This window comes from Triturus cristatus, chromosome 1_2 (assembly GCF_964204655.1).
Source record: "Triturus cristatus chromosome 1_2, aTriCri1.1, whole genome shotgun sequence".
Classification (NCBI taxonomy): Eukaryota; Metazoa; Chordata; class Amphibia; order Caudata; family Salamandridae; genus Triturus; species Triturus cristatus.
In genome coordinates this window covers 1,152,605,923-1,152,631,316 of record NC_140580.1, presented here as the reverse complement: position 1 = coordinate 1,152,631,316, position 25,394 = coordinate 1,152,605,923, and the positions used below count along the sequence as shown (strand labels likewise).

Here is a 25,394-nt window from a genome sequence, read left to right as displayed (position 1 = left end):
AAGTGGCCATATAAGGAGGAACCAGCACTGGCATGGTTACCCCCTGTCTCATGGTCCACTAAGCAATCCCTCACCCTAAGGGTATCAGAGGGTCTCCACCATAGGGAATCTCTACCTGTGGTGTGTCTTGGCAAAGTAAAAGGCTGGTGTTGAGATGGAGTACTGAAGTGAGTGTCCTCAAAGTGAGGCCTCAGCTTCCTCCAATCATCCTCCACCATGGATGCCTTTCTTTCTTTAACTGAGTTGCACTGTGCTCTCAGGGTCAGCCTCTGGCTACCTAAAGCTGGAGGCTGGGTCCCTTTTGTGGGCTTACTGGAGGGACAGGTCAGGTTTGGGGCCCTAAGGTCCCATGTTTGCCTGTGCCCAACAGAATCCCCCTGGGGGAGGTCCCTAACTACCTGTAAAGGAGATCCCTCAGGAATGTTTTTACCCATCACCTGACTAGGGCTACTAGCCAGGCAATCCTCATTCTTTTGATGGGGGGGTTCTTGTGGACAGGGGCCCTCTGGGGGTCCACTGGCCTCCCTGACCTCTGCAGCCCTGGGCTGACTGAGGCAGGGTAGAGAGAGGCAGGCTACCTGCACCAGACTGGATCCCACCTTGGAAGGGGCCACTGACATCAGAGGCTCTGCCAGGCCAGGCCTGGCTACCTCTGGGGCAGTTCCTTCACAAGGGGTGAGGTCAGATCCCTGAGGAGGCTGACCTTTTCCTAATGTCTGGGGAGAGGGAGACTTTTCTTCCTCCCCACTACTCTCAGTTTGTGTGGAGTGATCCATTGTTTCAGGCTTCACTACACCTATGTCAGTCTGAGTATAGGCTGAGACCATTACAGCCTTGCCAACCTTTTCAGGGGGGCACTCAGTTTGTGTTTGAGCTGTGACTGTCACAGCTCTGCCAGTCCCTACAGGGAAGTCTGTCTGTGCCTGGGCTGTGGCTACCACTGCCCTTCCAACCTTTTCAGGGAGGAAATCTATTTGGACAGGGGTTGTGAATGGCACAACCCCCCTACCCTTTTGTGAAAGGCCTACCATTTTAGAATGGGTGTCTTGTTCAACTCCAGCCCAAGCTGAGAGTTCTAAGTCATTCCCCAGTAAGCAGTCTACAGGCAAGGTTGGGGACACTGCTACCCTTTTAGGGCCAGTGACCCCTCCCCAGCTGAGACATACCTCTGCCATGGGATGACTGTTCTGTTTGCCATCAATGTTAGTCACCTGGTAGGAGAAACCGGGCAAAAGCTGCTCAGAGGGAACTAGCCAATGGGCCACCATTGTGATGCTAGCCCCAGTGTCTCTGTAGGCCTCAGCTTTTGTACCATTGATGTAGGGCTCCTGTCTGTACCTACCCAAAGTGTTGGGACAGGCAGTGAAGTTGGCAAACCCCATGCCACCATCACAGACAAGAGTGGTTGCTGTAGGGGAATTGGCTAAGCCAGGGTCCCCCTGTGTTCCCCAAGTAAACCCACCCAGATTTCTGGGGGCACTCCCACCACCTGGGGGATTACTGCTGACAGTAATAGGTGGTGTGACAGGAGTAATTGGAGGAACAGTTTTGTTTTTAGCCCTTGGGCAACCGCTGTCAGTTTTCCAATGCCCAGGAGTTTTACACTCATGGCAGTAGGGCTTTTTAGCTGTGGTAGAGGAGGGAGCTTGGGACCCACCACCCTGTGTGGAGTTTTGGGGCCCTGAGGACGGTTTCTCTTTTTCTTTATCCCCCCCCTTCTCTTGAGGCTTGGTGGTATCTTTCTTTTGGTCACCACCCTGGTTTTTAGGCCTGATCCTGGTCCTGACCCATTTATCTGCCCTCTTTCCCAATTCTTGGGGAGAGGTCAAATCTGAGTCTACCAGGTGTTGATGGAGAAGCTGGTTTTGACAATTACTTAAAATCTGCTCTCTCATCATCAAATTGTACAATCCTGTATAATCAGACACCTTACTTCCCAGCAACCAACCCTCCAAAGCCTTAGTGGCACATTCCACATATTCAGACCAGTCCTGAGTCTGTGTCTTCTGGGTGTCTCTGAACATTAACCTGTACTGTTCAGTGGTTAAGCCTAACCCATCAACTAGGACACTCTTCAGGACTCTGTAATTTCTGACATCCTCTTCTCTAACAGTGAGGAGTCTATCTCTGCCTCTCCCCTCAAAGGAGAGCCATAAGATTGCTGCCCACTGGTCTTCAGGAACCTGCTGCACTTTGCAGGCTCTCTCAAGAGCAGTCATCCATTTGTGGATGTCATCCCCACTTTTGTAGGGGGGCACAATCTTGGACAGGTTCCTATTGTCAAAGACCCTATCTTTGTCCCTAGGGACATTGCTGCCACCAGTGGGTATAGACCCACTCTCTCTATGCTGCCTAGCCTTGCTCAGTTTTTCTTCCATCAGGGCTACTTCTAGCTCCTGCTTCCTGATCCTCAGCTGGGCTTCCTGCATTCTGGCCTCATGTTCCCTCCTCTGAGGGGTGGTCAGTCTCCTTCTGGAGTGACCTTGAGAGCCTCTAGAGCCATGGGAAGCATTGGAGTCACCTGAGCGATTCCTTTGCCTTCCAAGCCCTGTGTTAAGTCCACTGGGGAGATCCAATGGGGTGAACCCACTGTCAGTCCCCAATAGCCTTAGTTTAGCTGGGCCAAGTATAACACTTGGCACTGGGCTAGTTCTCCCTTCATCCCCACTCACATCTGTATCCCCATCACTTTCTTCCTCTGTGGTAGGCATCCCATCTAAGGGGTGACTATTGGGAAGGGGTACTTCAGTGGCATCTTCAGAAGGGGGGCCTCCTGTTCCTGTCCCTAAGGGGGCTAACTGGGAAGCTTTCTTGAGTGCTCTCTGATTCTCATCATTCTGTAAGAGCTCTCTGAGCTCAGCAGAGTTTGGGTTCTTGGGCTGTTTAAGGCCTCTAAGAGTTGCCAAATGCCTGAGCTCATTCTGATTAAGGGTAGCAAAGCTGGATGGTGCCCTCTGGGGGTCACTCTCAACAGAGATGGGTACAGTGGACCCCTCTGCCCCGGCCATTGCTCTTAAGTGTGGGTGGATGTGTTGCAATCTACCTACACTTGGGTTTACCTACTAAACCTATCTAGTAGTTGTAGTCAGGGTGTGCTACTCCCTTTGCTCTACAACAACTAAGTTCAGTAGAACTTAAGTATATCTAATCTTGTTTTATATGTACCTACAGGTACCTATGTGATCTTTCAATTGGTAACCAAGAGATTACAATGGTAAAACACAGCAAGCTCAAATCCAACCGCTGCTCACCAATGTGAGAAGTTGGCCTGGTATATGCTGTTCACTAGTTCTAGTGACCACCTTGTACCATGCCAAGCAACCCTTATGGTGTGGTTGTAAGTCAACCTTTTCGGACTAGCTGCCCTAGTGGTAGCGTAGGCTAAGCAGTCTTTGAGGCTAAACTCGTGATGCGTGTTAAGCCAGCTGTTTTACCAAATGCAACCCCCTTTTATACCAATGAAAGGACACCACACAGATATATATTCAAAATATATATGTATTTATTTCTCAAAGTAACCCCTAGTCTCTTTATGAGCACAGGAGCACAAATCGTCAAACAAGATTATCACAGAATACACAGAAGTTGCACGTTATATGGATAGGCCCTGGTGGCCACTCAAACCATATACTAAAATAGTGGTATAAGTACCACGAACAGAAAAGGGAAAAGGCCTAGGGCCTCTAGAATCGCTGGGCCTACAAGGAGCTAACGTCAGTTAGTGACCAGGAGGTCCACGGGTGGCGTGTGCAGAGCAAATAGTCACACGCGTGCTCCCATAGGTTTCAATGGGTGCGTAAAAAGTACAAAGTTACTGCAAAAGGAATCTTCCGGATGACCTAGGAACTTAAGATTTGGAACACAGGCACTAGAGATGTAATACTACACTTGGGCACAGGTGTGCCAGCTTTACCTCACCCACAGGAAGCGGGTGCATAGGCCTCGAAGTGCGTCGGGTTTCTTCTATCTGTTCCGTGGGGCCTGTAGACAAAAGTGCTGCAGGCGGTCGGTCGGGAAGAGATGCAGTGGATCCAAGAGTGGATCGGAGATGTTGAAGACCTGTAAGCAGAGGGGACAGTGTTCACAGTCACTAGCCAGTGACCAGCGTGGCACCAGGTGGGTACCAGGCGATGTCGGGTGCAAACAGGTGATGAGGGGTAGCTTGTCTCCGCAGCCACGTGGTCCCTGAAGGTCGACGACGTCCAGGAGTCGGCTCACGAGCTGTCCCACGCAGGCTCTCGCTGTCGGGGGTGTCGGCGACTTGATCGAAGCAAACAAGCCTTGGCAAAAGCAATTGTAGGAGGATTCGGAAATCAGCTGTTGGTTCTGACCAGCAAGGTCAGAGGGATTGCTCCTTTGGAGGGGAGCAAGGGCCAGTCTGGAGCAACCAGACCAGCGGTGTTTGTCGTAGATTTCGTCGCCAAGATGGCCACTAGCCAGCGGGCCAGCAACCGGTTAGGCGCGTCGAGTGGCAAAATGCAGAAGGGCCCCACGCAGATCGTGGAGATGCTGGAGGGCTCACCTTTGGTGCAGATGCTGCTCGAGGGTTGGGCTTCTCAGGACCCAAAGCACAACTTGGAGGGAGCCTCGGTTGTTGCACTTGTCAGCTTGTCGTAGTCGTTCCAAGATGGCTGGCTCCACGTGTCTCGGTGCCTCCACGGGTCTCCTCTTTGCAGGGACTGTGGATCGGGCGGTGAGAGGTCTGGAGGTCCAGGTCTTGTCAGTCTCTGGGCTCGGGCTCCAGCGGGAGGCGGCGGCAAAGCAGACGTTGATTCGCTGGATGGTGCTTGCGTTAGCAAGGTGGTCACTCCCTGACCACAGGGGAGATTTTCTTCAGTCTTCTGTGCAGCAGAATGTCGAAGTTCCCGTCTTCTTCTTAGTTTCAAGTTGATTCCAGGATGTCTAAAGTCTTAGGACACAGCTCCTACCTTTATTCGGATTCTAGGGGCCGGACTACCTGCTAGGTCCCTCCCTATGGGTGGGACCAGGAAGGGGGGTGGTTACACCCCCAATCCTTTGTCCAGCTCGCCCCAGGCCCGGGACTGGTGTGCCCCAGGACCGGTTTGAACTGGCATATGCACCGAGGCTCCTTGTGAGCCACAGGCATGTCTGGTTTCTTTCAAGCCCTACCTGACCAATACACAAAATCCTGTCTGGGGTGGTGCACGCACCTCCCCTGGCAGGAAACCCTTTGTCCACACCTCCCAAGCTGGAAGGACTCCCAGCAGCAGGAGGGCAGACTTGTGTCTGTGGTGGCAGCATCCATTTTGTGGAGCTGAGGCTATGTCTGATTTTACCCGGGTTTCAGGCACTGTACATGTCGTGTCCCTCTAGAAGGGTGGAATGCTAACCCCGTCGCCAGAATTGGCGAGGGGTTAGTATTCCAATTCGTATGACACCTTACTCGACATGTTTTGATAAAGCCAAACCAAAGATAGCATTTAACCGCGAGGTTCATAATGCACTTAAGAGTATATGGTATGACGATATCTGGAAACAGTAGAAGGAAGTTGTTCCGACCACTGCAGACAGGCTCAGCTCATGCCAGAGCACCATCTCACATGGAACCAAGCACTCTGCCTTCAGGATTGTTAAGGCCTGCCATAGGAGTGACTTATAGGTTACCAGGTGTCCCATTTAAGTTTAGGTATAGGTATACTACACCTAAGTAAGAGGTGATTACACCAACTTACCCCAGCTGAGTGATCAGCCAGTTGTGTCAGATTGTTAGGCCAAGCCTGGGGTGGCATAATACATGCTTCAGCCCCTGGCAGGCCTTGGATACACCAATGCCCTGGGTACCTAGTGTACACTGGTACAGGGGCTGACAGGGTGATCCAACCAATTGGGTATGTACCTAGGGTACATGGAGTCCATTTTACAGAGAGAGCAGATAGCCTGAGAGCCTGAATGGCAGGATCTCAGGCCAACTAAGTCGAAAAACCAGCTAGACACTAGGCAAAAATTTGGGGGTAACCATAGTCAGATATCCACCTTCCTACAATGCTTGTGTAGGCATATTGTTTGCATGGCTTTACAATTAAAAAAAATATTTTTTTTTAACTTATTTTTGGGCATCCTACAACCTGAATGGCATACATGTGGAGAAATGACGACCAGGCATATGCCTGTCATCTCTGAACTAGGGACTACTTAATTATCTATTTCTTTTCTTCACAGCCGAAAAATTTGGATTTTGTGAGGCATTCCTACCTTGTAAAAAGAGTGTGGGGGTAAAAGCATTCCCACACTGGTACTATCACCCCCATTGCAGATTCTGTTTTTGTGTGCTACCCTGCAGCTGTGACTGCAGGAAATCAAGCCCCCTCCAATTAAGAATCTGTGTTTTGCCAGCACAGATGCTACTTTTTGCACATGTCATTTTCACTTTTGTCCTTAAAATGTTGTAAGAATTGTCCCAGTCTTCACATATTGTGATTCCTGTAACCCTGAAGGCGCTGAGATACTCTTGATTTTTATGATGCGTGAACACCTAGCCCGTCAAGCTACAGTGTTTGCTTTCCATTACCCACACCACTCCCTTTACTCAGAGTCACCTGTGTGAATGGCTGCCTGTTGCTGCTGAAAGTGTTAATGTTTTATTGTCTTTGCTTTTGCAGCTCAGTGGCTCTGCCTTACCCGACTGGGGATATCGTCAGCTTGAGGTTGTTGGTGACAAGATGTCTAAGGGGTACCATCAGAGTCTTGTCTGGAACGTAGAGGAGCACCGCTATGGGAGAAGTAATGTCTTTTGTCCCCTTTTGTAGCTACAGACATCCTGTGACCTACTGTTCTAAATATGTACTCGTCCACAACCAGTAGAATAACTGCTTCCCCGGTAGGGTTAACAGATGACACTGTTAGTTCAGTCCTGGACGTTAAATTGACATGCTTATACTTTCTGGGAGATGTTGTATTGTTTTTACTTAAAAATACATTTACACTAATATACTAATTGTAATGTCTTGGTCAGTCCAGGAATGGAGATACAACTCTCCCTTTTCTTTCTTTTACAGGTTATGAGCAGTCAGAGCGTGAGGCAGAACTCCAGTCCCCCACTCGCATGGATGTGAGCAGGAACCTCAGCTTCACAGCCAAGTTCATGGAATTGCAGGTAATGCTTGGGTAACTGGAGGCAGGAGGGTCTGTGGCCCCTTACACTGCCTGCGTGGGTCTCCAAATGTAGTATGACGTGGAGGGGATTGTGAGGTGTTTCGGTATGTATGAGTAATGGATATTTCAGATATCGTGGTAAAGCGGACAATTTTTCCCAATTATTTGTTCATTTAATTGGAAAATTATAGCTAGAGCTCTCATCAGAGTTTTGCTGCCTAAAAAGTCAGGACTGGCTGAAGCTGTCACATGACAATTGACAAACTGGCAGCTAAGTATTTGGGGGTGTCCCAAAGAAAGGTTCATTCTTGGTCTTTTGAGCCCTCCCTCAAGAAACAGCACATCACTGTTTTTGTGGTCTTGCATGATTAGTGGAAAGGGTTTTGGAGTTGTGTGTGGGGACCAGTGGATTGCTGTTCTTCGAGACTTTGCAATTAAGAAGTGGCGCTTATGCAAGTGCAGTGTAGTTAGAGTGGGACTTGACTGCGCATCGATTATGGGTACCGTCCTTTTGGGGAATGGATCCTTTGCGTTCTCTAGTTTTACCAATATCTGCCTATCGAAGCTGTAGCAAGTTTGGCCGGGAGACTTGAGAAGGTCCAGCTGCAGTCTGAGATAGACTCTGAAGGGTAGTGTTAAGATGGTTGAGCATTAGGGGATGCAAAGGATGATGAAAGGAGCTGAAGTAAACCAGAGCAGTAACATGATATGTGACCTGACATATCGACGGTAGACGTTCCAGTCTAGGATACTTCATCGGAAGCCGGTGACGTCCTCTAGTCTCTGGAGCAGTGGACAGGACTGGCAGTAGCAGCGGAGCCACTCCATTTATATTCAGGCCAGCCCAGACGGGTTAAGTGGTCGGGTTTGGTTCCTTTTAAATGGGCAGAGCCCGTTTCATGGACGGGGCAGATTGTTCCCTTCTTTGAGGTCTTCGATCTCAGGGAAGGCAGCTATTCTAATGCCAGGTTATTCATGGCGAGTTGGGACCTGGCTGCACAAAGACGGCGTTTGTGCCATTGTTTCTCAGTAGTCTTGTTAGTCACTGTAGTTGTTCCTGTGGGGAGTGTATAAAGGAGGAGGTGAGAGCTTGTGGTTGCTCCAGATTATTGGCAGGTTTTCTGTTATTGTCATGTGTTCCGCCAGAGCAAAGAATTGTGCTCAAGATGTGTCCATTGGGGTGGAGGTAGGGGTAGCCTGAGGTTGGTTACTGAGAGAAGGAAGATGAGAGATATTAAAAGATATGGAAGGAGTAGAGCACCCATAGTGAGAAAGGAAGGGAGGAGAAGAATAGAAAATATGTCTGGAAGGCGAGGAAGAGGTGTGTCATGGCTTTCATTGTGTCTTGTGGTGTGTATTAGATGTAGCAAAAAGCTGGGGGACAGATAAAAGCCTGGAACGCCTGAAAAGATGAATAGATATGGGTGAACAGATTGATGGGAGGGAACAGAGCAGGATAGGGAGAGAGGGCAAAAGTGGTTTTAAACATTTTAGGAAGAGAAAGGGGTAGGCTAAGAGGGGACACAGCACGTGGGTGGAAAAGGAAGGTTACAGGTGAAAGTGGGATAAGGATTTGACCAGGTAGGGTTCATTACAGAGAGGCTGAGGGGTTAGGGAGAGAAAGGAATGGTTATAGATGAAGCAAGCCCATTGCACAGTAGGTTTCTCTGTCCCTCCTCTCCTCCTGCTCGACTTCAAGCAGATCATATCGCAGTGTTGGGGCTTAGAGATCGCTACACCTGGATCAGCCCTCTGACCCTCGTCTGTGTGCCCCCTGCAGTGGAAGATGCTGACCCTGAAGAGTGAACAGACTGAGCATAAGTACAGTTCGACCCCCTTTGACTGGATTACTATGGAAACCAGCATTGCCTACTGGCTTCACCCTCAGACCTCGGTGAGTATGTAAGGATTGTTAACACGTATGGTCTACCCTCCATCCCCCACCCTTCTCCCCTCCCTTGGGTTCCACCTTTGGCACTGCTACTTCTAAACGGGGGATTACTTACTGCAGACCATCTGCTTGTCCTTGCAATGCTGTGTTTGAACTGAAATCTTACTCCGGCTTACCTAGTGTTGTGAACGTTCCCAGTTGTGCAGTAGACTGACCAGTTCACCTGCTGGTCTGCAAACGAGACAAGCTGCTCAAGAGGCGGGTCTACTCAAACTGGTTATCTGACAACGTTGCCAGCAGCACAGATGTCGGATGTCTTGCTGGTGTAATAGAGAGACATTTCAGAAATGTCCTGGTGTCCATGTTAAAGACACACAAGCAAGCATTCTGTTGGTCATGTTTAGAAACTCACTCCACCTGGGCCTGCCTGGTCACATTGTTACTTCCAGGTATTGTGAGTGTCGGAGAGTTTAGGACCGCGCTTGATCCACCTACTGTGGAGTGTAGACAACTCTTGCAGCTCAGATCCTCTTGAAGTTATCAGCACTATTTGCAGTTTTGGCCAATTTCTGCTGCACTGGGGTTATGGTCTGCAGTCAGTACTACTTGCATTGGTCTACGCTGCTGGTGTTGAGTCATTGACTGTTGCTGCTGCTTGCTTCTGTTGGTATCCCTTGCAACAGTGGACACAGTTTGTTGATCTAAGAGTTGTGTGTAGCAGTCACTGCTCCTTGGATTGACCCTGCGTGCTCTGCTTTTCACTTACAGTTTCATGCATCTTTTGTCCTGTCATCACTTGCTGCTTCCAGTGCCTCTTGCTTTTTCTCTTTCTTGCTGTTGTCGGCTGCAAGCTGTGTCAAAGGCTGCAAACAACTAACATCCTGCTTCTGTCAATCCTAATTGCAAGGGGCAACTCGGTTGGGACTACCACTGCTACTTGGTGTTGTTGTATACTTGAAAGATGGGACCACTTTGCTGTTGTAGAAGCCAGATAGAGCAGTCAGTACTGCTTACAGTCATCAGAACTGCTCAGTGCTACTGTTGTGACGTGCCAATGTTTGTGTTCCTTGCTGCTATCTGTGGTGCTTACTCCTACCTGCTACCCATGCTAATCCAGCGCCACATCAGGTAGTTGTCGCTTGCAGCTCTTGGTACCACTTGTACCCACGGACAGTTCTTGCTGCTGTCAGCCAGTACACGCATGGGGATCTCGAATGAGAAATTGCTTGTTCAGTATTAGTGAGCTTTCGCTCTTTGTCTCTAGGCTCAGATCCAGCTGCTGGGGAATGTAGTAATCTGCTACTCTGCCAACTTTAGCACCGTGTTGTATCTGCTGCTGTTCCTTTGGTACCTGCTGAGAAGACAGCGGAAAATTCACGACATCTCCGAAGGTAGGAGGGCGGTGAAGTTGGTGAATGTGATGGCGTGTACACTGGCTAGTATGTTGGCTGGCAAGCAGGCACACATGCATGCTGCACACCCACCACCACTTAACTGCAGTAGTTTGTAGAGTGCAGTAAATCACACGCGCCCCCCTTCTTAACCAATGCATCGTGGAGCAGTATTTCTCACACACACACAGGGTGACGAACGAGGGCACCACCTTCCAACCATGCGCGTATTCATCGGCCAGGTATGTTAAAGTAAATGCTGCATGAAGTGAGTGCTGTCACATCTCACATAGACTTTGGCAAGCATAACAGCAGCAACAAGCTTGCCAAACAGTCTCTAGACCACGTCACAACTGCAAGCACCTCACTAAACTCTCCCATGTAGGTCATGCTACAAATACATACCTCTTCATCAACACGTGTAGGTCCGCCTATAATGGTGCCAGACACTAAGAGAGCTAGAAGGTCACATTAGTGGCTGTTATATGTTACACAACTGCTCGATAACACCCATTGCCCACCACATCTCACATGCACACACCTTATACTGGGACGCCAAATCTCTGACTCAGTCACTCACTCTCGCGTTCCAGTGAGGGAGCAGAGGTGCACTCCGCATCCCCACAAGTGCTGCAGTAAACCCTCTCATTCCTACAACACACACTTCTCTATCTCTGACTCTCTCTGACTGCCTCTCACATGCTCTCATTTGTGCTCATTGTGCAGATTCCTGGCAGACCTGGACAGTGGCAGGGGCTCTCCTCTTGGGGGGCTGGGTTGTGAATTACCTGCCTTTTTTTCTGATGGAGAAGACCCTTTTCCTGTACCATTACCTACCGGCATTCACGTTACAGGTCATCCTTCTTCCCATCGTACTCCAGCACATATATGATCACTTGCTGAGGTATGCAGCGCTCACACTCGTTCTTGGCTTTGGAGGCTAGAGGTACAGTGAACTACTCTGTATTAGCAGTGCACCAGCTAAGCTGTATGTGTCGACCCCAAGAGCAGAACACCAGCAGGTGTGCTGGATCAAGACTGAGACGCTGGCAGGGCTGTGAGAGTTACAGTACTTGTAGGAAGCTGGCTCTTTAAATAGAGGACCCAAACGAGGCGCACTGTGTAAAGAGTCTAGGCAACCCTTATTGGTGTACAGATGCAAAAATGATAGCACTAAATGCTCTCGTTTGTAGGCTTGAGGGCGATCAGTTTAGGCTTATCAGAGGGTAATGCTAAGCATTTCTTGTACTCACAGAAGCAATAAATGAGAGACGCTCTCAAGACTAAATTCAAAACCAATAAAAAAAAAAACATATTTATTAACATTTTGATACCAAGAACTTCGCTATCAGGTAAGTACTTTTTTAATATTGAATTTCACAGGTAAGTGAACAGTTCACTTATATGCATCTTTACGCAGAAACACTTTCCTATGGGGAAAAAACACATATGTTGCATACAGCAATTTTCGGGCAGTTTCTGGGGTGTCTTCTTTGAGACTTGGGTTGTAGGGGACCATGGTCCAAAATACCACCAGCAGTTACTCGTTATCTGCCCCGGGGGCGTCCTGGTTCAGAGGTGCTGTTTGGGTTGGTAGCTTTGAGCACTACGCCGGTGGAAAGAACGGGGGCCACCTAGAAACAGGCTGCCAAGGTTGACTTTGGGACAAATTCAGGCACTCCCAATAGGTGGTTCAGGTCACAAGGGCCCTAGGTGCAAGGGGGCACAACTGGTTCGTCGGTACCCAGTCTGGGGCGTTCAGGTGCACAGTGGGAAGGTCGGCTGGGATCTGTGCGTCCTTGAGCCTTGCGGTTGTCAGTCTCGTCGGTTGAGGATGTGAAAATCTTGATTGCTGGGCCGCTCTGGAAGTGGGTCTCTGCGGTGCCGACGTCCCTCGATGGCTGCTATGTCTCGGTGCTGTTAGAGTGCCAACTGGACTAGTTCGAGGTATGTGGGCTGCTGAATTCATATCTGTGCATAGATCGCCGTCTAGTGTTGGGTCCGGATGATTGCACATTGTTGTCCTGGAAGAGTCTTCGAAGTATCACGAGATAGGTGGCTCCTCCCCTGGACTACAGTGCGCATGGGCATCCTCTCCATCCTCAGATTGTTTTTTTCCGCCATTGGGTTTGGATGTGCTTATCTTAGCTCAAGTTAGGAAAACTTTCTTTAAGGCCAAAAAGCCTTTAGGTATCGTCGGTATTGTTTGCGTTCGGTTCGACAGCCTATTATACTCGTTCTCGGTCTTGTTCACACTTCTTGGACCTAGTACTCGGTCCGAACATCGATCGACGTTCGAGGATGGAATCGAGGACTCCCTTCAAGAGATGTCCTTTATGTCATGCAAAATATCCCCACATCCGGTGTGTAACAAATGCTTATCACCGGATCATGATGAGTCAAGGTGTATGGCCTGCGCCCGGTTCCGGTCGAAGAAGACACTTCGGAATCGACGGGCGGCTAGATTGGAGGCCAAACAATCGGCGCCTAACCCGGTTAACATATTCAGCACCGAGGATGAGGAAGTCGAGAGCGTCGAGGAGATAGACTCGAGCCATGCTTCGGAGCATAAATCCCGATCTGACGACGATGATGAGGTGATCTTCGAGGACGAAGACGTCGTCGATGAGGTAGGAGATGACGATGAAGCCCTTGGGGCCGAGGAAGATAGCTCGGGCGAGGAGCTAGGCCAATCCGTCGATGCGGAGGCCGGAGGTCACAGTCTTGACGAGGCTCAGGTCGAGGGATCGCCTGCGGGCCTTACCCAAGATCAGTCAAATCGTTCTACAGCCCCGCCTGAAGGCCCTGCTTCGAACATTTCAAAGGAGCCAAAACTATTGAAAAAGACTGGATTCGATTCTGTGAAACCGAAACAAAAACCGGCACGGGTCGCGTCGAAACCGAAAGTGCAACTGGTTCAAGTCGCATCGAAGGCATCAAAGCCCTCCAATCCGTCGACACAGAAAAGGGCCATCGGAGCCGACTAAAGAAAGAAGGACTTCGGCACCGAGAAGACGAAAAAGAGCTTCGGCACCGAGACACAGAAGAAGGCCCTCGGTCCAGAGAAGACGCAACGGCCTATGGCACCGAAGGTTGGAGCACCGACCACCAAGGTCACGGTGGTTGATCCGACTACGTCGACACCGAAGAGTGCAGCGACTGCCAAAATATCGATTCAACCAGGCGTCGATCCCAAACTTCGGATCGAGAACCCGAAAGCTGGGAAGAAACCGGAGACTGCATCCAGGCCTGTCTCCAAAGAGCCTATCGGTTCCAAAGCACTGTCTGCATTCACATTGCAACAGGTGTCGGAGTCCCTACAGCACATCAGGGAACGGGCAACCCTCGAACCAAGACAGGGCCCCGAACCACACAAACTCGCTAAAGCTCACTCGGCGCCGGCACCGATCAAGTTTGGATTGCCGCCGCCGGGGGCACCGAAGATGTTCGAACTTCGGAGGAGTCTCCAACCAACACAAACAGTGCCAACAGAGCAAACCGATGTCGAGGACTCGCAGGACCAGTTTATCGACGCCGACACTGGTAGGCTGTTGTTCCGCAAGCGGAGAATTGTTCCAGAGAAGGCTCTGGACTCCTACAAGATTCCACTAAAAAGGAAACTGGCATCAGGTTCGACGCCAGTGCTTGTAGAAACATTCAACACCTCTCATCAGGAACCACCATCCTTTTCTCCTACACACTCGGACCAGGATGCAGAAGAGGGCTATCTTGGGGATGATACCACTTATCCTGTGGATAATGACCCTGATGACCAACAGCAAGACCAAGATCAAGCATGGGGAGACCCTACTGACCAAGGTGACCCACAAGATGCTCTTGACACTCATCTTTACAATATCAAGCCATCTCCCACTGAAGATACTGCTGCTTTTAACGCCCTCATTGAAAGGGCGGCTGCCAATCACGGTGTGGAACGCCACTCTGACTCTGTGGAGGAGGTTTTCTTGGTGGACACATTCTCAACATCTGAAAGAACGGTCAAGACTCTACCAATGCTAAAAGGAGTTCTTAAACATGCTAAGGACATCTTTAAGGAAACCACCAGGGCACGGGTATTAAACCCCAGAATAGAGAAGAAATACAAGCCTGCACCCGGAGACCCCATGTACATTAGGGGTCAATTGCCGTTGGACTCCATGGTAGTTTCTAATGCTCGCAAAAGAGCTAACTCGCAGACTACAGGTGATGCTCCTCCTCCGGACAAGGAGTCCAAAGTGCTAGAAACATCAGGCAAAAGGGTAGCGGCACAAGCAGCGAACATCTGGCGCATTGCCAACACTCAGGTACTCCTGGCCCGATACGACAGGTCACACTACGATACACTAGAAACACTGCTAGAACACCTGCCAGATGAATACAAAGATGGTGCGGAGCTCCTCAACAGAGAGGGACAACTCATTACAAATGCGTCCATCAAATGCGCACTAGATGCAGCCGACACTGCAGCAAGGGCAATCAACACTAGTGTAATGTTGAGGAGGCACGCCTGGCTGAGAATATCAGTCTTCAAACCTGAGATTCAAAATAATATCTTAAATCAACCGGTCAACCCAGACTTTTTATTTGGCCCCGAGGTTGACACCACACTGGAAGAGATTAAAAAGGACACAAACTGCGAAATCTATGGGGGCTCTGCAGTCGCAGCAGTTTTGGAGTGGCTCCTTTCGTCGCCCCGGGAATAGAGGAGCAGCTAGAGGTCAGGGGCCCCAGCAGCAGTACAGTAAAGGAGGTACCCAGAGTACCTATAATAAAAACAATAGGGGTGGATATCGTGGATCCAGCACCAAAGGCAGAGGACGAGGACACGGCAACACCAGGTCCTCCACCAATAACAAACAGTGACGTCTTGTCGCTGCCCCCCGCCCACATAACACCGGTCGGGGGGAGACTCCATCAGTTCCTGCCGGTCTGGAGATCCATCACCACAGACAGGTGGGTCAGAGAAATTGTCCAGTACGGTTATTGTCTGGAATTAACATCCAATCCACCCAACATACCACCAAGACACCGTCCTATGTCCGCAGAGCACTTGACATTATTGCAGCAAGAAGTACTAAGTATGCTGCAAAAAGGAGCCATAGAGCTCGTGCCTATGGAAGAGCGGGGGTCAGGGGTGTACTCTCTGTACTTCTTCTTTTTTTTTTTATTTTTTTATTTTTTTTTTTGAAAACCTTTATTGACAGTTCAATAAGCACAAGTATGGGCCTACAACCCCCCGGGGCCGGCCGCTAAGCAATCAGAGCAATAACGACAAGTATAAACACAGGCAGCACTTCAGAGAGCAAAATCGTACAACTAATACTGTGAACAGCGTAAGCAGGGCACCCGGAGGAAAAGGTTTTCATTTTATGATGAAACAAGGCAGAAGGATCAGGTGACAAGCAATTTTAAAACAACGATCACGGATATGCAGAGTAATGAACGTCAGCGATTTACAGCAATCTATTCGGTCAATGGCGCAAACACAAGAACATCAGGATGGAGAAAAACATAGTCTACAGCTGCGCCCACAGTCCCCTGCCAGAACTCCCCAAGAACACCCCGGAAGTTGTGAACACATGGAACGGCAACGAGGCATAGCAAAAGGAGGTGTATCACGCTGATCCCAGAAAAAAGACAAAAAGAATCAGAGAAGAAAAAGGAGGCCATGGAAAAAGATAAAGGAATACAGAGTCCCCTCCCCCAACCCCCCACCCTGCACCTCTGCGGATGAGTACGGCCCCCCCCCCAGCAGTGTGCCTGTCGCCCTGGAACCAGACCCGAAATGTAGGAGAATAGGGAAAAAGAAGTAGGAAAGGACCCCCACCAGACGGGGGGGTAGAGAAAGTATTTATAAACTGGAGGAGGGCCTTCATAACAGACCCCCGGCTTCTCCCTCCCGCACGGTAAGGTTCCCCTAAAGTGAACAAGGAACAGCACAAAAACAATCTTCTCAAACCACGATGGGGAGCATTATGCGTCTATTGTGCCAGTAGCCATGTCAGGAGAGCACACCACCCCAAGCCCGCCCGTCCACTAGACGACCACCCCCGAGGGGCCAGTCTCATCCCTGACCACTCAGTGGAATTCTGCCCATTCCAACCCCTCGACCCAGCACCATACCCAATGTTCCTAGGCAGAGGAATATCCAACAACGACAGAGAAGCGACGTACACAGGTGGGGTGGAAGTCTCTGAGCATCAACACAGTCCGCCGCGTGAGGAAACAGGCGTCCAAGTGCTGCCCTAGGATCTGCACTGCACGCAAGGTTCAGGAAGGCAGAAGCAGCCAAAAGAGACATTAGTTGCCGGAGTTGTCTCTGGGTCGCAGGAGGGCATGCACGGGATGAGGCCACCACATCCCACTCAGGTCCAACGCCTCCGGGACAGATCAGGCCCTCAGAAGGTCGAACACACTGTAGCATACTGGCCGGGGCGTCCAGTCGTGTACTAACCTCAGGGGGGGCCGCCACAGCGTCCTCCTGCGCGCAGTGTGAGTAGACTCCGTGTTCGTGCGGACAGGCGGGCCGCCACTGCCCCAACTCCGACGCCCCACCATCGAGCTTACTCCCCAAGATCACGAAACCATGAACCAAGGAGGAGTGAAGAGTACCAAGAGCCTCGAGGAGGTCGCCGTACCCCAGCTCAGCTCTCTGTGATCTCGCCGCCATACTCCCAAAAATCGTACGCTCACAGGCCCGCTGCGGCCCAGCGGACAGGATGGTAGGCTTCATCGACCCAAGATGGCCGCCAAGTATGCCCGACCCTCACCGGGGCCGGGACCCCAGGGCAAGCGTCACGATGACCCCGTCGCGGGTGACCGGGTTCCGGGGGCAGGCAAAAAACTATCCGTGGTCGCGGGCAACAGTCGTCCCCACCACGGACCAGCTCCCGTAGAAATCCGGGGGCGGCCCGCAATGATCGGGGCAGGATACGGACGGCGGCCGGGCAGCTCACCAGCAAGGCAGGGGCAGTCACCGGAGGATCTAAGATTTGCACCCCCGGTCATGCACTCGGTCAGCCACACCGGGCAGTAGAAGTGACCACGCCGAAATGTAGGCCGAGTTTGGCACCGCTCCGGTGGGCCGACTCCACCCAGTCACCACCGGCCGCTGTTGTCGCACTGCCACCCGGCCACGGCGTCGACTCGATGTCCCGGCTCCCGGGCCGCACAGGCCGCAAAGTTCAGATGCAGTTTTCTCCGGCGATAGCACGGCTAGAAACCTCGGAGTCACACAGTCGGGAGCCCCTCTCCTTCAGAAACACGACCACGTAGCACAAGTTGAGGATCTCAGGCAGGATATCCGTGCGGGATGCGGAGGCTCACGGAGCCGGGGGTCTACGCTGCCGTCCCGGTCGCCATCTTGGCTCCTCCCTCTCTGTACTTCTTAATCCCAAAAAAGGAAGGGTCTTTACGACCTATACTAGACCTCCACCTCCTCAACCAATACATTCTGTCAGAGCATTTTCATGCGCTTTACAAGTCTACAACATTTACATTTACATTTACATATGCTCACCCTCCAGCAGGTTCTGCCGTTACTCAGTCAGGGAGACTTCCTAGCAACACTAGATTTAAAGGATGCGTATTTCCACATACCCATACACCCATCACACAAAAAATATCTCAGTTTCACTCTTCAGGATCAGCATTATCAGTTCAAAGTTCTCTCTTTCGGAGTAACAACAGCGCCTAGAGTCTTTACCAAGTGCCTGGCGACAGTGGCCGCACACTTACGGAGACAGCACATTCATTTCTTCCCTTACCTGGACGACTGGCTTGTTCAGGCAAAGTCAGCACAGCAGTGTGCCAGCCACATATCCCACACCATTCACCTTCTTCACAGTCTGGGATTCTCACTGAATTATCCAAAGTCACATCTCCAACCCGCCCACGTACGGCAGTACCTGGGCGCGACTATAGACACTCTGGCTGCCAAAGCTCAGCCGAATTTAGCGAGAATCAACAGCATGCAACTGCTGATAAAAAAGTTCTGACCACATCACTCCCTTCCAGCGCGAGTGTTCATGCAGTTGATAGGCATGATGGCCTCCTGCATCTTAATAGTCCCGCACGCGAGACTACATATGCGCCCGCTTCAGGAGTGCTTGGCACGTCAATGGAATCAGACTCAAGGACAGTTGAAAGACCTAGTGTTGGTGAGCGGTCGGGCATACAACTCTCTGCATTGGTGGAATCCACAAAACCTTTGCAAGGGCCTACCGTTCCAAGAGCCTGTTCCACAAATAATACTGACGGCGGACGTCTCTCTCCAGGGATGGGGAGCTCATGTACTCAATTACACAGTGCAGGGACTATGGACGACACAGCAACAGAAGATGCACATCAACCTTCTGGAACTGATGGCTATCTTCCTGGCGATGAAGGCATTCAAACTACACTTGTGCAACAAAGTCGTGTTGATCCGGACGGACAACATGACTGCCATGTACTACATACAGAAGCAGGGAGGAACACACACTCCACAGTTGTCTCATCTGGCTCAGAGCATGTGGAAGTGGGCCATTCAGAGGAACATGCTCCTCATGGCGGAACACCTCCCGGGCAAGGACAACCAGGTGGCGGATCTGCTCAGCAGACACAGCCACCAAATGCACGAGTGAGAGCTACATCCATCAGTACTCCAACCGTACTTCCAGCAGTGGGGTCATCCAGAGATAGACCTATTCGCCACAAGGGAAAACGCAAAATGCCAAAGCTTTGCCGCCAGGTTTCCACATCCACTGTCGCAGGCAATGCGATATGGATGGAACTGGTCAGGCAGATTTGCGTACGCTTTTCCCCCAGCGCCATTAATACCGCTAGTGGCACGCAAACTACGGCAACACTCGATGACACTCATCCTGGTTGCTCCAATGTGGGCACGCCAGCCATGGTACACCACGTTACTCGAACTGTCTGTGGTGCCGCCTCAAAGACTGCGGCTAACCCCCAAACTTTTAACACAGAACCATGGCGAAATTCAGCACCCAGATCCGCAACAGCTGAACCTGGCGATCTGGCTCCTGAAGTCTTAGAGTTCGGCTACCTGAATCTGCCTCCAGAATGTATGAATATCATCAAGGAGGCCAGGAGACCCACGACCAGAGCTTGCTATGCGGCTAAATGGAAAAGGTTTGTCATTTACTGTAAGAACAATGACATTAATCCGCTAGATGCATCCATTCAGAACATCATCTGTTACCTGTTACACTTATACCGATGCAATCTGGCATACAGCTCCATCCGTATACATCTAACCGCAATAGCAGCCTATCTTCAAAACAGGCAGCACCTCTCTTTATTCAGAGTGCCTGCCATCAAAGCCTTCTTAGAGGGACTCAAACGAGTGATTCCTCCAACACACCCACCGGCACCGGTGTGGAACCTGAATGTGGTCCTCACCAGATTGATGGGTCCACCCTTTGAACCTCTACATTCATGTGAGATTCAATTCCTCACCTGGAAAGTAGCTTTCTTAGTGGCAATCACTTCGTTGAGAAGAGTTAGTGAACTCCAGGCACTAACCATTCAAGAGCCATTCATACAGGTTTACGCAAACAGGGAAGTACTACGTACCAACCCCACATTCATGCCTAAAGTGATATCGCAGTTCCACATGAATCAGACTATTGAACTGCCTGTTTTCTTTCCAAATCCAGAAAATGTCGCAGAGAGGATGCTCCATACACTAGATGTAAAGAGGGCCCTCATGTACTATATAGACAGGACAACGGATTTTAGGAAAACAAAACAACTGTTCGTTGCCTTTTCTCCACAACACAAGGGCAATGCCATTTCCAAAGCAGGGATAGCCAGATGGATCGTTAAATGTATTCAAATTTGCTATGAAAAAGCTAATCGCACATTAACTATTCCTCCCAGAGCCCACTCAACACGAAAGTTAGGGGTGTCCATGGCTTTCCTAGGGAACATTCCTTTAGAGGAAATATGTAGAGCAGCCACATGGTCCACTATACATACATTTACAAAACACTACTGTGTAGATGTACATTCCAAACAGCAGGCAGCTGTAGGACAGGCTGTTCTCAAGACCCTTTTTCAGACTGCTGCAGCTGGCACGGGCAGCCGCCGCTAATGGAGGGACTGCTATATAATCTATGCACAGATATGAATTCAGCAGCCCACATGCCTCGAACTGAATATGCTACTTACCAGTATGCATCTGTTCTTGGCATGTAGGGCTGCTGACATTCATATCGCCCACCCTCATCCCCGGCACCTGTAGCGGCTGCAGCACTCAGAATTACTGTATAGCATGGTCATCACTTACTGGATCTACTCCATCACTGCCACAATGGGGAAAAACAATCTGAGGATGGAGAGGAAGCCCATGCGCACTGTAGTCCAGGGAGGAGCCACCTATCACGTGATACTTCGAAGACTCTTCCAGGACAACAATGTGCAATCATCCGGACCCAACACTAGGCGGCGATCTATGCACAGATATGAATGTCAGCAGCCCTACATGCCAAGAACAGATGCATACTGGTAAGTAGCATATTCAATACAGGCCTTGGCTGCTGCAAAGGATCCTATACCCAGGGTATTGGTCCTGTGTGGCTCCGGTTGGTCCTGGAGTTCCCTCACTCGGGGGGGTGGGGGGGGTACATATGTGACATTCAGGAGCACAGGTACCTCTACCTTGGGGGCTGCTGCGTCGGGCTGGCTGGGGAGCGGCAAGACGGTAAAGTGGATTTTGCTTCTTTGGTGCCTGCGAATTTCAGGGGAAGTAACTCCTGCACTCCATTGGAAATTGCTGGCAATTTGCGAGGGGCTGGTAGTCTATCGGGGTTTTTTGTAGTTGGTCAGCTGCAGAACAAGTCACTCGGTCATGATTTTCGAGACCTGGTTTAGGCAGGCAGGGTTTTAACGGCGAAATCCAAAGCAGTCTTCAGTACTCATTGTCCAGCAGCTCTTCTTTGTCCTCTTCTAGATCCGTCGAATCTGAATTTCTTGCATCAGGGGTGATGGCACCTCCTGGCGAAGCAGGCATTGTTTCTGCACTCAGAGCACGGTCCAAAACCTGTCTGTGGTGCATGTGCCCTCTGGGTACATGTATTAATAAATCCATCACTTTAACCAGCGTGGTTTTATTAATATGAGGTGTTTGATATGAAACATCTCTAGTTTCAGTGTTGCCATCATGGAGCTGGAGAACTCATAATTACCAATCTCCAGCACATTCACTGTAGGGGTGAATTACCTATACTGCATGCAGTGTCTGCAGGCATGACACACATGAGGTGTGCCATGCTGTGTCTTCACTTTTCTCTGCACCATGGCACGCAGCCTGCAATGGTAGTTTACATGATGGTGCTGAGGGGTCCCTTAGGGTGGCACAACACTTGTGCAGCCCTTAGGTACCCTCTTTAGCCTTGGTGCACTAATTACCAGTGGTACCATTTACTAGGGAATTACAGGGGGTGCTAAAGGTATTGCCAGTTGGGGGAACAATTGTACAGTTTTAGGGAAAGCGATCTGGTACTGGGGACCTGGATAGCAGGAACTCAGTGCACGTCTGTCAAAATTGCATCAGATATCATTCAAAAAGTGGGGATGACCATGTCAAAAAGGGGTACTTTCCTACAGTACTGCAATGGAAGCAGCTGCCGACCTGGACTGCGAACCATTGGCAGAGCTGTATGTGTGGGTTCCAATAGCAGAACACCTGCCAGATGAGGACTGAGACACTGGCAGGGCTGTGAGAGTTACAGCTGAGGACCCGGGGAATTAGTAGGTGGGACTACAGTTCAATACTGGCACACTTGCAGTTTTGTGTGACTTTTAGTATTGTACATGTACGAGCAGCTGCATAGGTAGAGTGGTTGTGTGTGTATTTATAGCACTATTACAATAGCAGAATGTGATGACAGACATTGGCAGAGCTCTATGTGGGTCCCTGTACGGGAATAAAACAGGTGAGTCTTAAAGAGCATTGACTGGTAAGTGGGTGGTCTTGGCAGGGGATGCTAAAGTCACGACTGGCTGCGGTGAAGCTTAGCATTGAAATGTTTTTGCCAACTAGTGTTGTTTTATATGTACCTTAAAAGAAGCTCCTTGTCTGTGTTCTGAAATGTGCATTTCTCGTCCTTTTGCATCTCCTGCAGGACACCGGCCCTAAAGACTGCCTTCTGCTCTGTAGTGGCGGCATGGTTCTCCTCAGTGTACATGGTGTACCAGACATTCAGCCCCCTGACATACGGCCAGCCAGCCCTACCTGCCTCTGAGCTGGGTGCCCTGCGATGGAAGGACAGCTGGGACATCCTAATCCGCAAGCATTAGGGGCGCACCCTCTTATCTGGAACATTGTTTGCTGACAATCCTGTAAGTGCAGAGGACAGCTTAAGTGCCTGCACTCGTGGCATCTTTTATGGAGCACTGTTTGGTGCAGTACCCAACCTCTGTGAAGGATGACTTCCTTCTGAACCAGAAGGGTCCATGTTTACGTTTTCTGCAGTGGTATGTGTGCCTATAGTGAAGCGAGTGATGGACCTCGAGTCCAAAGGGGTAGCAGTGATGGACCTCGAGTCCAAAGGGGTAGCAGTGATGGACCTCGAGTCCAAAGGGGTAGCAGTGATGGACCTCGAGTCCAATGGGTAGCAGTGATGGACCTCTAGTCCAATGGGTAGCAGTGATGGACCTCTAGTCCAATGGGTAGCAGTGATGGACCTCTAGTCCAATGGGTAGCTGGGTAGCAGTGATGGACCTCTAGTCCAATGGGGTAGCAGTGATGGACCTCGAGTCCAAAGGGGTAGCAGTGATGGACCTCGAGTCCAAAGGGGTAGCAGTGATGGACCTCGAGTCCAAAGGGGTAGCAGTGATGGACCTCGAGTCCAAAGGGGTAGCAGTGATGGACCTCGAGTCCAAAGGGGTAGCAGTGATGGACCTAGAGTCCAAAGGGGTAGCAGTGATGGACCTCGAGTCCAAAGGGGTAGCAGTGATGGACCTCGAGTCCAAAGGGGTAGCAGTGATGGACCTAGAGTCCAAAGGGGTAGCAGTGATGGACCTCGAGTCCAAAGGGGTAGCAGTGATGGACCTCGAGTCCAATGGGTAGCAGTGATGGACCTCGAGTCCAATGGGTAGCAGTGATGGACCTCGAGTCCAATGGGTAGCAGTGACGGACCTCGAGTCCAATGGGTAGCAGTGACGGACCTCGAGTCCAATGGGTAGCAGTGACGGACCTCCAGTCCAATGGGTAGCAGTGATGGACCTCCAGTACAACGGGTAGCAGTGGTGGACCTAGATTCCAATGGGTAGCAGACACTTCTTGAGGTGCAGTGGTCTGAACATCTGTAGAAGAGAAAAGAGTGAGGAAATCTCAGCCTGCGCTGGAGGACCCAGAAAACACTACGCCTCATCAGAGTTCTGGTTTCTTTTTGGCCCCAAACAGCAGGAACAGCAAGTGTTCGTCATATAAAGTTGTCAGAATTCTACACTTAACACTCCAGGTGCAGAGTGCTCCTACAGCTGTCTGTGTTGTAATGCAGGGGATTTAAAATGTCTGTCCACACCAGAGTGGATACATAACATGGAGGCTGGAAGCAAGGACTTGGCTTTTTTTGACTAAGTGAGGGATAAAGAAAGATCCTAGTGACTTCTGTTCGCCAGCATCCAAGGCCGATCAGAATGCAGCCGGCATGCTTACATCCGCCTTTCTTGGCGTGCCGGGCGTGCAGTGGATGATATGATGGGGGCAAGAGAAAACCTTTTTAAAAGAACACTTTTCCTTTTTAGAGGAAATCAGTCTGTACAAGTTGAGTAGCCAAGGTCTGCGTACATGCATGCTGACAGCCATGTTTAAGACCCAGATCACTGTACTAGGGTGAATGTATGACATTGTTCTGCATTCTGTCCATCAGTTGTTGTTTTTGCATGTTTAAGACCCCAGCACACAATGCTCTCATTTTTTTTTTTAGACAATACAAACCATAAAGATGTCTGTTTACATTTTGTTGTTTTTTGGGTTACCTAGGAGTGGTACGGCCTACATAACCAGTGTTGTTAGTTCAGCTTTTGTCCCTGCCAGCCCTATAAACCCTTGCAGAAGCAGGTTATGATTAAAAGCAGCGTGCAGGCCATTTATGGCTGCACAGGGATTTTGTATTCTGCTGCGCAGGCTTACTGTGTACATATTTTCACTTTTGTGTCTTATCTGCTGCCTTAATTTTCACCCTTCAGCACCTCAGATACTCCAGAACACTATTTCTTCTGTACTGTCTCGCACAGAACCTGAAGCGTTTGTTGGGGAAAAAATCTGATCGATTTTAATGTTACATTTGCAATTGGTTTTCTAAAAGCGATGCTTCCTTGTTGAAATAACACTGTGAACCTCTGATTGGCCTTATTCTTATGTGTTTTGAGTCCCTCTTCAGTGTTTCAGTTTATGGAAGAGACCATTACTATGCATGTATGTATGTGGTTTTTGTATAGCCAAAGTGCACTGCAGCGCTGTACAGTCAAATTCAAGCATACTGTCAATGAGCGATAGGACAGGTAGCTGGATTCTGGGAGCAGAAGGGTGTTGTTACTGTATTGTGATGTAGTTTTCATTACAGAGGTGATCCGTCAACTCTTTCCTAAATTGGAGCAACGTTGGGGATAACCTGATGGATACAGGCATGCTGATCCAGATCCTGGGAGCGTAGATGGAAAAACCACGTGCTGCCTTTTTTTTTCCCCCCCTTTCACACTGCCAAGAGCCACTAGAGGTGGTGAGCTTGTCTGCAAAGTAAGCGGGGGTGCTGGTCATGATGGCTTTGTAGATGATGCAGCTCAGTTTCAAGATCGTGCGAGCGGGCAAGGGGTAGCCAATGGATTTCCATCAGGACGGGGATGATGTGATCATATTTCTTCAGGCCCTAGTTGAGACATGCTGTGACATGTAGCATGCCCTAAAGAAAGACCACTGTGGAGTATGAGAGGCTATGTAGCAGGGCATTACCGCTACCCAGATGTGAGAGTAGGAAGACTTGATT

General features: G+C 50.1%; 1 protein-coding gene across 8 annotated transcripts in view; it reads left to right on the top strand.

Moving 5' to 3' along the window:
• The window catches only part of POMT1 (protein O-mannosyltransferase 1), a 128,444-nt gene extending 103,690 nt beyond the window's left edge, over positions 1-24,754 (top strand). For 7 of the 8 annotated variants that reach the window (XM_085613941.1, XM_085613935.1, XM_085613936.1 and 4 more), the window contains 6 exons: positions 6,621-6,741; positions 7,017-7,114; positions 8,894-9,007; positions 10,269-10,395; positions 11,122-11,299; positions 22,527-24,754. In XM_085613941.1, coding sequence (XP_085470067.1) covers positions 6,621-6,741; positions 7,017-7,114; positions 8,894-9,007; positions 10,269-10,395; positions 11,122-11,299; positions 22,527-22,701 — 813 coding nt within the window. In that variant the 3' untranslated portion in view covers positions 22,702-24,754. The remainder of the gene's footprint in view (positions 1-6,620; positions 6,742-7,016; positions 7,115-8,893; positions 9,008-10,268; positions 10,396-11,121; positions 11,300-22,526) is intronic. The other variant, XM_085613942.1, reaches the window with a different exon arrangement.
• The last annotated feature ends 640 nt before the right edge of the window (positions 24,755-25,394 follow it).